At 31.7% G+C, this 14,362-nt stretch overlaps 1 protein-coding gene across 4 annotated transcripts; it reads right to left on the bottom strand.

Annotated features, from left to right (window-relative positions):
* Nucleotides 1–983: 983 nt before the first annotated feature.
* Nucleotides 984–14,169, bottom strand: LOC126771138 (galectin-4-like). Of its 4 annotated transcripts, XM_050490883.1 has the most exons (8): nucleotides 10,630–10,651; nucleotides 10,417–10,507; nucleotides 9,059–9,168; nucleotides 8,401–8,547; nucleotides 5,734–5,953; nucleotides 5,193–5,311; nucleotides 4,737–4,941; nucleotides 984–4,614 (listed from the first exon to the last, which is right to left on the bottom strand). In XM_050490883.1, exons 2-8 carry the CDS (start codon nucleotides 10,462–10,464, stop codon nucleotides 4,420–4,422), a joined length of 1,044 nt encoding a protein of 347 aa, XP_050346840.1. In that variant the 5' UTR covers nucleotides 10,465–10,507; nucleotides 10,630–10,651; the 3' UTR covers nucleotides 984–4,419. The 4 variants fall into 4 exon arrangements, with proteins under 4 accessions (XP_050346840.1, XP_050346838.1, XP_050346839.1 ...); XM_050490881.1 differs by lacking the exons at nucleotides 10,417–10,507; nucleotides 10,630–10,651 and adding an exon at nucleotides 13,738–14,169; XM_050490882.1 differs by having other exon boundaries at nucleotides 10,417–10,712.
* Nucleotides 14,170–14,362: the final 193 nt, after the last annotated feature.

Below are 14,362 nucleotides of genomic sequence, written 5' to 3'. Positions count from 1 at the left end.
CTGAGGAAAATGCTAGTCTAGTACCATATAAAGATGCTGAGCGTGTAAATTAAAGATACTTATTTAATATTTTTTTTATTAGTTTTATCTCAAAATCCAATTTACTCCTAGGAGTGCAACATAAGTAGAAAATTCGGGAATCTTCCCTTCTTTTGTTATACACACACATTCGAATACTCGACATCATCGCTGTAGTAATGTTAATGTTATTTTTGGGTTTTTAGTTAATATATCAATGCTATAATATCAGAAGTTGGTAATGTCTAGAAGGAAACTTAACTATTTAATGTTTGATGTCGCTTCTAATAATAGAACTTACTTAGTATGTTATATAATTAAACTTTTGTTATATAATTAAACTTTAAGTATGTTATATAATTAACTTGAAATATACCTACTTATTAATAGCATATGATGATACTTTATCATTTTTTGGGTTTATAATAATTTCATTTATAATAATTAGTACGTTGGAAAGTATTTAATTTAACCTGGTCACACTATTAATTTAAAATGGACTTCCCAGTATTTTTTTCATCGATTTAAAATTAAATTTAGTAGATATCGTCTTTTGTTAGACGAGAGAAGAAAGAAGAGAGAGGATGAAATACTAAAGGTTTTACTATAAATTAGAAACAAGATAAACAGATAAATTGTATAAAATATCAAGAAGCATTTTTTTTGGAATCGTTTGAAGAACTTGAATCAACAAAATATTTTAAAATCACGATGGAATTGATCCCGCGAAATGTTTTTTTCGTTTAAACGCTGGTGTAGAAAATTAAGGAAATGACTAAATTTATTCATGCTATCCATACTAATTACATTTGATTTATATATTAAATCAAAAGTTTAATATATAAATAAGAAATTAATATATATATTATTTAGTAGCTATATACAGACATTTTTATAAAATACAAAATTAAAATAAAAAGAACAAAATACACATTACAAATTTAAAGCAGAAACACGCCGTCTAATATTGTCCTGTGGCATTGTACCCAAGACGCTGGCACTGTTGCCTCTCTGCACCGCTAGACTCAGCCTTTGGGCTAAATAAGCGCCAGCTCTTGGATCACCAGAAGTGTGGACCAGTTTCTTAGAAATATCTTTTATGATTCTTTTTGTATCGGACGACCATAGACCCAATGTTTCAAAACCCAGCCCCTAATAAAAGTGAATATTTGCGGCGCTTGAGTATTTGAGCAGCTTCAGCGGCTGCACTGGCCTTACGAGACGTATTCTTGATATGAGATACTGCCAGCGTAACTACACAAGTTGCACCCCACACAAGAACACCCATCGACCATGGCACTAATGTCACTCCATCGGGTCTTTTGCCATCATCTCTGCATAAACCATTCGTTCCAAAGTAGCAGGAATCGATGCTGTGGCAAAAGTCCGACGAAGTATGTCATTAAGAGATGTCTATGGCGATATGCACGGCCAGCGCTTTTGCGGCAGCTAAGTCCATAGCGTCCAACTTGGTCCACCTTGGTACCACAGGGACATGTATGAAGCTCACACACCTTTAAACCTAAGCATAGGCAATGCGTATCGTTGCCCGATCAAGTACTGTCTCTAGATTTTTAGAAGGGAGAGCCTGAAGCCATTGGTCTGACTCTCTTTCAGATATAGCTAGCAGTCTTGCACTGCCTGTATCTGAAGTACACTGGGATAGGAGCAAATTGTGTGTAAATTTAATGCGGGGTGAATCCCAGTGCTTCCGACAAGTTATATCTAAGGGAAATACTTAAAAATTAATAAATATAGTAAAACATTAATTTTTCAATACAGTTTCATATTTAGTCGATTTACATAATTTTAATTAAGTGAGTAAAGCTTACAGTCGCTTTATATTATTTTTATTTTATTATGGTAAGCTTGACTAAAGATAATATTCATGTAATAGGACGGCGTATAATTAAGTTTTCCATATATATTTTTTGCAGCTGTAGTTTAGCTGAAAACTTTTTTATTACATTAATTATAATTTTTTAGTAAGAAATTTCATATAAAATCTATTATTCAACCATTTATATATGTTAGTTTAGCATTTTACATCTTATAACAATTTTTTAACAAATTAAGTATTTTTGATAGCCGATAATAATACATTGTAAGTAATTTTTTTTAAAATAAATATAGCTCTAATATTTTAGACTATTATGTCATTTGAGAAGATATACACAGTGCAATTAGTAAGTAAGTAATCAGTAACAGCCTGTTTATGTCCCACTGCTGGACTAAGGCCTCCTCTCCCTTTTTGGGAAGAAGGTTTGGAGCTTATTCCACCACGCTGCTCCAATGCGGGTTGGTGGAATACACATGTGGCAGAATTTCGATGAAATTAGACACATGCAGGTTTCCTCACGATGTTTTCCTTCACCGAAAAGCACGAGATGAATTATAAACAGAAATTAAGCACATGAAAATTCAGAGGTGCTTGCCCGGGTTTGAACCCACGTTCATCGGTTAAGATTCACGCGTTCTTGCCACTGGGCCATCTCGACTTTCCACGTAAAAGTCGAGATGTGCAATTATGCTAGACGTATATTATTATTAATCACAAGACAAAAACTAGCCTTGCATGAACATGCTCAGTGTTGCCAACAATTGAATTTATCCCACTAATATTATGACAAAAATTTAGATATCGTTTTATTATCTAAGCAATATATACATTCTTTTATTTGAAATATATTTATATGTAATTGAAATAAACTGATACATAAACTGAAAAATAGTTATTCAGAACCATCGGAAAACATATTCATAGTAAATAAAAAATAAAGGTTATGTAAAAATTCATAATATAATTATAAATGTTATATTGCCAGTCATAATTAATCGAAGACGTTATTCAGTTCGCCGACGCACAAAATAATCTCATTGTTAATAAAAAAATTAAAATTAAGTACTTCCAATTTTAATTAAATTGGCAAGCATTATGATTTTGTATGCAAAGTCAAGATGTAATGTGAAATGTATTGATAGAGGCTAGGCTATTAATATTATTAAGAAATTCTTTTTAATACTTTGATATTTAATATACAGGATAACCCAATGTAAAAATATAGATTGTATAGTCTCTTGGCCAATTCATAAAAATATAATAATAATGACAAACAACTTAATGTAATTATTTCTTCAATTATGAATTATAATGAATTTTTCATTAGAATTGAATTTAATGAATGTTGAAGCTTCTTACAAAAAGCATGCATCTTTGCTACCTAAATAATTTAATTATTTATATGAAATTAACATTTTGATTTGTACTTTACTTGAAAAGCTGTTACTTCGCACTTTGAATCCTTATTACCTACATTGTCTTTTGTCAGAACATTCGGTTATTTATATATGATATACAAGTGGATGTATACATCTGTCATGAATATCTACAATTATTTTTCAAAGTGGGTTATCCTTAATACTCCTTCTATTAATCCATCCATTCATTTTATAAGATTACTTGTATGTGTATACTTAATATTAGCATCTAAACACAAATATATATATATATATATATATATATTTCTTATTCCTTAATTGACTTTTTTGTCAAGTATAGGGTTTACACCCAAATAACATGGCAGTACCTATCACATATTGAAAACAACATAAAAGAATATATATAATTTAAACTCATTAAAAATAAATCTTTAAAATTCATATAAATGCTATAATAATATTGACGTTCAATTACTTAAAAATAAATAATTTATATTTGATTTAAGCCTTCGGACCATGCTATAACAATGGTCAAGTCGCGGCTTTTTAACGCTATTGTAGCTATTTATTTTCGAATTCCAACCAATATCAGTTTACATCACTGAAATAATACTCATTATTTACTTTTTAAAGTAACAAATAGTAATGAACCAAAAAGAAACCACTGATGGTAGTGGTCATTTAATGCCATGATTTTTTTTTATTCCAACAATCGGAAAACGTATCTGTCAATCTGTATTTATAATACCTTTGTTATGGGTATTTGTAGTTAATAAAATCATATTCAATAGCAGATTACAAATACGCACGCCCCGTACATCATATATTTTGTCTTTAGAATGGGACGCTTGCTTATATCATGTTGATTTTTTTTTCATATAAAAATATTTGAATAAGTATCGTTGACGCACCGATATTATAACAGGTTCTTATTACGTGATGAGAGTGCATATCTATTTTAATTCCTTAAACTTATATTATTCAATAACAGATCTCAAGCAACATTCAAAAAAGTTTTCCGTGATTTAGTAGTATCATTTTCTTACATAAGCTAACCATAACATGAAATTATATCTAAAAGTTGATCAACTTAACCTATTCTTTCAGAATGTGTGTAATATATAATTGTAAATAGGTTTTTTTTTAAAATATTTTTTTTTCTTGCTAATAATAGTGTGGTATTCAAGCACCGGTTTGTATGTTCATAGTCGGGGTGCCGGCGAGCGGGCAGAGCAGCAGTCGCTGCGGGTAGAGGTCCCCGCGCAGGCGCAGAGCGCGCACGCCGGCCGCCGCGGCGCGCAGCTCCAGCTCGCCCACCAGCACGTCGTCCGCGAACACCGACCACTCGCCCCCCCCGCACGCTATACGCAGCGTCGTCTGCGGAATGGGTGGTAATAAGACTGACTTAAAAGTGATCGAATTTTATTTGAAAACATCGTATTTCTTCGGATATTCTTATTTGTTAGTTGGCGAATATAATGTTCGCATGGAACGCTCACCTCTGTCCCCGGTACGAAGCGGGCGCTCCGCTGGCGGCGCTCGAGGCCCCAGACGCCCAGCCACGTATTGAGCACGACGAGCTGGCGCGCCTGCTGCGAGTCGACGTGCGCGCGCACGTTGACGTGCACGTGTATGTTGGGGCGCGGCCACTCGCGCGCGCAGTCCATCAGGTCGACGGCGAACGAGTGCAGCAGCGGCCGTAGTCTAGTGCACGACTCAGTTTTAGCTCAGGGTGACTGTCGGCGTTACATATTTTGATTGACTTACTAATATAACGGTATTTACTAAAACGTGTGTGTACATGCCTGCGTGTGTCTATTTAACCTTATCTTCTAAGGCAAATTATTAAGATCTATTTCATGTTATATATTTTGTAAATATATTAATGAATAATCAAAGATATATACGATAAAAAATATTAATTGTAAAAATTTTATTGAGAAATAAATTGTTACCTGCCGGTTATGACTACTTGATACCCTTCTGGAATTCCATTCGGTAACCTCGCTATGACATTTGATTTCCAAGCGGGTTCATCATCAGCTAGTGCAGATAAACATTCTCTCAATGGAATCTGTAATTGTAATTATAATAATATATCATAATCATTTCATACAGAAAAGCAGAGTTAAACAAATACATATATTCATGTAAATGATGTTATTTCATTGATATACTGCCGAGATGGCCTGACTAGAAATCTTAACCGTAGATTGCGTTCTCAACCCGGGCAAACTCCACCTAATTTGCACATCTACGTTATCTATCTTCATCTCGTGCTCGGCGGGAAAGAGGCTGCCACAAGTCGCATCGAAGCAGCGTTGTGTTATATGCTCCATAACCTTCTCCTCAAAGGAGATAAGGCCTTAGCCCCGCAGGGCGATATTAACAAGCTGTTATTTTTTATGTACGTGTACAACATACGCACACTCACACATGGAAACACAGTTTAAAATGTGATATTCAAGTACAAGTACAAGTTTACCTATAACTTACTTCAAGCGGAGCTGGCGCTAAAGTAGGATACACATCAGTCTTCTGTATCTTCAAGTTGGCATCCCTAATACCAGTGACCTGAATCCAGTCGGCATTAAGAGCACTTGGATTTCTATGTGCGAAGCTGCAGTAATGTTCGCCATCAACAGCCCATAACGTTTCTTTTTCGTCTACTAAAATTTCTATAGAAAATGCTCGATTTATTTTGAAAGGAAACAATCTGAAACAAAATAACAATTAAATTATTATAAAGCAATGCATGTTACTTATTATATATTCACAATTCGCTTATGTATTATGTTTTAAGAAAATAACAAACGCACGCGATTCTAAACAATAAAATATTGTGATTTAATAAATATCGAAGAAATCCACCTACCTGCCTGTACATATTTAGAAAATTAGCAATGCGCTTTTTGTTCCCGATATTAATATTTCCAAATTTCTAAACAAGAAAATGGTTATTGACCCTTATCTAAAGACATATAAATATTATAGATATATATATATATATATATATATATATATATATATATATTATGGTGACAAGGACTTTATTGTAGACATTTTGACCATTTCGTATCAGTTTTTTAAACGTTCGCTCAGTATTCGATCGACCCGACAGTTATTTTTGAGACTCCTTCGACATAAGCTACATGTATCTCGAAAAATATGCTGTAGGTATATAAATTGAGTATAAAAATTGGGTTTATCCAAAACAAATGATATAAAAGTGAGAGATCGTAATCAAACCTACTCGTTATGTTGGGATATGCTTACATCATGGCTTTCGATATGTTACTTTTTTATTTTGTTGTTCATTTTTATTTCATAGAACATTTTATAGAGAATTTAAAACGTTATACAAATATGTATTTACTCAAAATTTTCAAATAACAAAGCGTTACAATTTTAACTTTTAGTGCCATTGTTCGAAGTATCCTAGAATATTGCAGAGTAGTGGCTTATCAAGTACCGGCCATTTTGAACAAATATAAAAGCTTATTGTACTTTTTCAGCTTTAATGACGCTAAGGGTAACATAAAAACGTATAAAGAACGTTATAAAGTCATGGATTTAATGGGCCGTCGTAAATGTGGGACATAATGTTTTCATTTAAATTAATTCGGGGGCACGTTTACCGTCCTGAAATCCTAAAACGATACGATAAAAATTTTCATTAACCTACTTACGAACTACGAGGAACGTTCGTGAGGCGAATAAAATCTGCCCCGAACAACTGTGAATCTATTACATTATTGTTAGATTTGACGAGCCGGTTGGCTTGGTTGGTAGATATTTGCCTTTCACGCCGAAGATTGTGGGTTCGATTCCCACCCAGGACAGACATTTGCGTGCATGAACATGTCTGTTTGTCCCGAGTCTGGGTGTAGTTATCTATGTAAGTACGTATTTACAAATGAAAACCGCTCTGACAAGAGTGCTACGACGAAGAAGTAGCACTTACCTATTATAAAATAAGAAAATACTTTTCCTCCGACCTATTAACTTAACTTTCTCGTTGGTCTAGTGGCTTGATGTAAGGCCGCAGACCCGGAGGTCCTAGGTTCAATTTCCAGGTCGGGCCAAAAAAAGTTATTGGATTTTTCTATCAGAAAATTCTCAGTAGCAGCCCGGAGTCTGGAAGTTGGAAGTGTGTACACTCCCGTGCCTCGGAAAGCAAGTAAAACCGTTGGTCCTGCGCCTGAACTCTTTCCGGTCGTGTCGGATTGCCGTCCCATCGAATTATGAGAGTTTGGGAATAGAGAGTGCACCTGTGTTTACGCACACACTTGTGCACTATAATATCTCCTGCGTAGTTGGCTAATCTCTCTTGAGATTGGCCGCCGTGGCCGAAATCGGTCTGGAGGACATTGTTATTATTATTATTAACTTAAGAAACTATTTACTTAGGTATTTTGTTTTAAAATAATATCAAACGCTATCATCGGTGTTAATTCAACTATTCATAGAATGTGTTCTTCATTAAATAATATTAGATTCGATGTTGATACATTTCTTAGTTATGTTACCTTATTAAAAAAATAGACTAACATTTTACAAATTTATCATGAAATGTCCTTCCATTATTATTTATTACCAGATTGATGGAAATGTAAAATACACAATTAATTTATTATAGAATACTATTCTGCTACTGAATTAAAGTTACTTTTATATTTTTGCATGCTATGTTTGCATCTAGTAGGATACAATTAATTCTCTTATTCTTATTTATTGTGTTAAGGTTTGTAAACGAAATAAATATTAAAAGGTCTTATTGTATTGGTGGGCTTTTATTCAATAGTCAAATGTAAAACAGTAACGAAACTATTTAAAGTAATGATATTACATTCTTACCGAATAACCAAAAAGGTCGTGAAGTGTCAGAAAGTTATATGCGACGTTGACCATAATAATTATAACATTTCAAGAATACACGCATCAAAATAGTATATCACCATAAGTCGGTTGTCAACATGAGTTATGAAGTGAGTTCTTACTGAATAGAACTGCTGATTTGATTATTTGGTTTTATAATACGAAATTTTAGTTTTTTTTTTATTATTTCGTAAATCCACTAAAAAACGACACCCTAATGGGATCACTACTGTGTCTTATGTCTGTCTGTTTATCTGTCAAAGCGTAATTTTTGTCTTTCATTACCTATACGCAGTGGTCTCTTCGGCTCCCCAATTATCGTGGCGCCTTGTGTTTCTAACAACGTAGCACTGCGGGAGACGCACGTTAAAATGTACCGCGACATCTCCCCGTCCGGTCTCTGAATCTCCACAACCGATATTTACTGCAAACCTGAGAACAATAATGAGGATAAACAAATATAAAACCTAACCAAATACTATATGCAAAAAGGTTATATTAATTTTATTGTCTGTTAGAACAATAAGAATTTCCCAGGCTAACTTTAATTGAATCTTTATACAAATTATATAATAAATTAACAAAGACATAAAATAATCAAAAACAATTACAATATTCCAAAAATTGCTCAAATATTAATTCATATAAAAAAAAATACGACAAGTCTTTGCCACTTCCAAGATTTCTTTGCTCTTTATTGCTTACCATGTATTGTTTCATTAACTTGTTTATCGCTTTTAATATTAATTTTAAAGTAAGCTTTTAATATTAATTTAAGTTATGAAATTAACGTAACTTGTATATACTCGAGTATATTTAGTGCATGTCACATTCATTGTGTTTTCTCATGGAAGTGTATGAGAAATAAAGATTGCTAACTAGAAATTAGTTGTTACATTTTATGAAGTGTTTAAGTGCCCTGGTTATTAAAATATTATCGTACCATGGCAAATCGTCGGAAGGTGTTCCAGTACATAATATATGAGATCCTATTGATAGGGGTTCTTTCAAATTTTGAGTAAATTTCACATCACGCGCTTCGGCAAGCTGATTCTGAAATATAATATATATAATAATGTACAAACAGAATTAAACGTGTAATTTTCATATGCTGCGTATAGCAATTCTGCACATTGTTTCCAAAATAGTAATGAATAGCGATTATATTACACACAGAAAATTAATACATATATTAATAAGCAAACAATATATATATATATATATATGCACAGATATACCATTAAATTTTTAATTATTCAATGCACGCAAGCAAAACCTAAGTCGACAAACGTTGATTCATAAGCATGAGGTCATCGAGCCAAGTCATGGGTTGTCTTTAATTGGTGCCAGGGTTAAGTAGGAACGTTTTTTAACTATCAAAGAATATGTATTACTTTTGAATATTTGGTTATTTAATTGTTTATTAAGCTGCAGAAAAAAAAATGCAAAGACAGGTTAACGCTATGAGCATTGCCAAGCCGAAGTAAGAAAGTGCAGGAAGCAAGTTTGTAGATTTCCAAGAGTTTAATAGAATTCGAACAAAAAACTCCCTAATCTTATATGTTGATATCAAACTAGTTGTATACTACGTTTGTTTTCTTGTATTGATTTGACGTGTAAATAGTTGCGTGTTTCGATACGATCAATAGGAGGAGGGTATTTCAAAGTTATTTTTATTCCGTAAAAACAAAAGTCCTATATTTGTATCTATATGTGTACTATAACTCATAAATTCTTATACTTTTCTAACCTTTTCTGATTTTTTTTTATTCATTGTCTTTGTAAACTGTATATATTGTGTGTCTTTGTATTAACTGTATAAACATTGTTATACTTATTCATACTTCTATAAATATACATAATTAAATAAGTATATTCCTTTTCCCTATGGAGATAAGTAGACTTCATTTCGATTTTTATTTCAATACAATAATAACATTTATTTAATTATAAATAAAATGTGTTTTTTTAAGATAAAATAGACAAAGGTCATGGATTTCAACAGATATATTTTCACAGCGACTAGTCATACATTTGCTAGCGAACTATTTTTGTTGTTACGATCAAATGAACCGCATTTGTTTTAATGACATCAGTTTTAAAACAACTGAAGGTAAACCTTCAGACTTAAAATAAAATTTTACATAGATCGCACATTCATAAAGTAAGATTAGTTGCTAGCTGTTTTTAAAATACAATCAAACCATATCTTTGATTGAAGTTTGTTTTAGTTCAATAATACATAAAATATGACAATATTATTTACGTGTTAATCATTGATCATGCTTAATTTTATTTTACCGATGTTATTGGTATTGCCTCTTCATTATCACTACATTCTGGTGGCATGGCCCGGCAAAACAAACGTTGGCAGAAAGCACTGCAACCGCACCTGTTTTCACAAACCATAGCCGCGACAAAGTTTTGACTCACTGCACACCATATGCATATAATACAATTATACACATAGCACCCCCACGAAAATATCCGCTTAAAAAAAACTAATGCTATTACCAGCTAGCGTCCTAGTTACGCTTGCAACTACCGCGTCCTCTGCTTGCAGTATGTGACTGCAAACTGTGACAGTTTCGTCGAATTAAACTTAGCCGGGCGGCGGCGCAACCTGCGACGCCTTTTTTTTAATACATTTATTGTATTTTATTCTTATCTTTGTATATTTTTTGGATCCCGATATTTAAATAATAATCACATAACATAAACTTAATCATTTTTAAAATGTAAATAACGTAATCTGTCTTAACTGCCATCTATTAGAAAATTTAATAGTTATATCGTCGAATCACTTGCTAACAACGCCATCTGTATTTATATTATAGAAATTTGAAACCTAAATGTAGCATAGGGCTTTTTTTCATTTATACTGGTAACTCGATTATTTTCATAAAACCTTATGAAAATAATGGAGTTAAGAAGTAGATTTTATACTTGTTGTCATTAGGAACTGTTAGTGTCCTTAAGCCTCATACCGACCAACACAAAATTGTGAATCCTACTAATATTATAAAAGGGAAAGTTTGTGTAAAATGAATAAGCTCTATACCTTCTCCTCAAAAAGGGAGAGGAGGCCTTAGCCCAGCAGTGGGACATTCACAGGCTGTTACTAAAAGTTTGTGAGGACGCAAAAACTATTGAACGGATTTGGATAAAATTTAAATAGATAGCTTACTCCCTGGCTTACAACAAATGCGGAAACTATTTTTATTTAAATAGTATAAATATTGAAATTTGGTAGCGATATAAAAATAAATACCATAAATTTATTTTGCAAAGCGAGTTTTTATTGACTGAAACACTTCTTTTTAATGATTTATCTTTATATCATCTAGTATCTACTGCGCTTGCGTTTCGTATACCCTCCCTAAGCCAAGAAGCAACCGAGCTTGTCTAATATAAACTTATTTATAGCTTTGGTAAGTAAATTTGCCAGCTCGGACGAGGATGCATCATATATAAAATAGATGTATGCTAAAATAATATGCATAAAACTGTATAAAAAGCTAAAGTTCTGTAAAACAATTATGAAATTGTAGATTAAGCAAATCAATTATAATTTTTCAGTCATATCCAGTCACTTTTTAAATAAATAAGTACATATAGGGAATATTATTTAAATTTAATCTCTTTATCAAAATGCCATCCAGAAATGTCGCAGGCATTTTATATTGTATTCAGATCGTACCCGCCCAAAATACTGCACAACTTCATCACATGTGCGTATTATCTAATTGTTCGTTTTCAGCGAATACAACTTGAATCATGTGTACCAACTCTATCCTGTCAATTATTACCACGTCTTAGGAGAACGTCGGCATTCATCATCTGTCAAACGCAGTCCGCTGTAGGCCATAAGCCTTTCTGAAAGTGTGTGAAATCAGCCTTTTGTACCGCTTTTTCATCGGTGATCAGGTTTATGTGTAAAACATCCAAAACACGCGACGTATTAAATGGAATCACGAAAGCCCGGATCGAAAATGTAAACAATGCTAGGTATAAAAGGGTCTTAGTTGTCACAATGTTATGACCACAGAACTTTACCGAAATAAGTATTTCTTTTCTAACCAACATTAGATAATTTTTCAGATACTGTACTAGTGCGAAACTGTATAGAATGTTTCGTTATAAAGTATGTTTTGTTTTCATTAAAGCATATAAGATATACTCTATAAAAACATAAATTATTATATTAAAACAATCATGTGTTCATGATTATTTATTAGCAAGATAAAAAAGTTAGATATTTTTAATTAGTTCAAATGTTTTTTATTAATATAGTATATAATTTCCAGTCCAAAAAAGAAACATTAACTTGAACCTGATGATACGATGACTTATTCACAATGTGTGTATGTGTGCTGTGGCCTGTTCATTTTTTTAAATTTATTAAGGTATTTTAACCTATCAACCTAGATAGTGGGCATGCCCACTATGTCCACAAAGGTGAACCATGGCTTTTATGTGTTTGACATTATTAATACTGATAATTACAAGATTGTGTTTCTCCAAATTTTCTTTTCAGTTATATTTCATTCCTAATTCAGTTATAAAATGCTTACATTTCATATGTTGGATGTTGTTTCTATTTGTTATAATATAATTCATTACATTGTTCTCGTAGTACATTGTAGTCGTAGATTGATGAAAACATTTAATTTTGGTGTATAATATTTCATTAATATATATATCAATAATATTATAACAATCAGTTTGAACTGTATATCTACTTTTTGAGGAAATATATATATTTCTTTTTTAATGTTATATGTAGGTAGACGGGCAAATGGGCCATCTGGTGTTAAGTGGTCACCATGGTCCATAGACATAACGATGTAAGAAATATTAACCATTCCTTACATTTAAAATGTGCTGCCAACCTTGAGAATGGAGATGTTAGGTCCCTTTGTACTAACATTATATACATGCCACAAAATAAATAATATACAAGCAATTATCATTATTTTTATAAATTATACATACAGTTATACACCTATTGGCATATATATATATATATATATGCCAATAGGTGTATATTATTATATAGGTGTATATAATTTAACAGAAGGTTGGTACTTATGTTCTATCAATTAATTGATGAACTCAAAACCCAATATAATTATGATGATATTTTTTGCATGACACTATGCACATTCAATAATAATGAAAAACAATGACATTAATTGATAATTGCATTTTATCCAATGTGATAAGAACTGGTACTTTAAGTAATACAACAATGAAGCCATTGTTTTTTAAAATATTCTCTTACAATACTGATAAAGCTATCATAAAAGTACTTTTAGATTACTTAAATAATATGAATATTGTTTAGATAAGCAAATTGTTGCAATACTTGCAATATTTGTGATACAAGTGAACTATCTAACTAAACTTGTTGCCTCTGATTTATGTGTTGAAAATATGTATTTGTATAAATACATCTATTGTTTTTCTAGAAAATTGTTAATATTCTTATATAAAAATATACATAGATATACAAAAATAATAAAAAAATCAGTTGCAGTAAAGTTAAGCACCTAATTTATTTTAGAGTATAAATAATCAATACATACATATTAGTAATTTATTAATTATATATATTCTAACCTCAAAATCCAATGCATCCTCAGCAAAGTCGTATTCAATAAACTCCTTCGGTATTTCACCATCTTCAACGCCAGACATTATACAATTTCCACATTTAAACACTTCTCCGGGCATAATTATATGATGGTTTAAAGACACAAAGGGCATAAGACATAGTAATAATTGCCAAACAATCACATCACAGTGCTCCTTTTTGTTATTTACTTTAAAATAAGTATTCACAAAATTCAAATTGTTGAATACTATACACCAATAATAAGCTAAGGCATAAAATTGCTAAAGATCATAATATTGTTTATAAAGACTGAGTCTTTTTTAATGTAGAAAAGAACTTTAATGCAAAAATATTAATAATGATTTTATTTTTTGTTGTTTCACTTTCAATATATTCAACTTTAAAATAGTATAAGAGAAAAAATACAGCCTTTTATAACTTCTATAATAAACAATAATTTCGTTTCGAACCTGATTTGACTTTTGACTTTGAGGGAGAGATAGAAGATAAAAATATATTTCTTAATTCCTTTTGGGAAAGGCAAGAATATTGCATCATACAGCCCAGAAATTAGTATAAGCGACAAATTATTATTCTGTAAGCTTTTATGATTGATATAATTAATTATTC

The sequence above is a fragment of the Nymphalis io genome, chromosome 10, assembly GCF_905147045.1.
Source record: "Nymphalis io chromosome 10, ilAglIoxx1.1, whole genome shotgun sequence".
In the NCBI taxonomy this organism is placed as follows: domain Eukaryota; kingdom Metazoa; phylum Arthropoda; class Insecta; order Lepidoptera; family Nymphalidae; genus Nymphalis; species Nymphalis io.
This window is presented reverse-complemented; position numbering and strand designations above follow the sequence as displayed.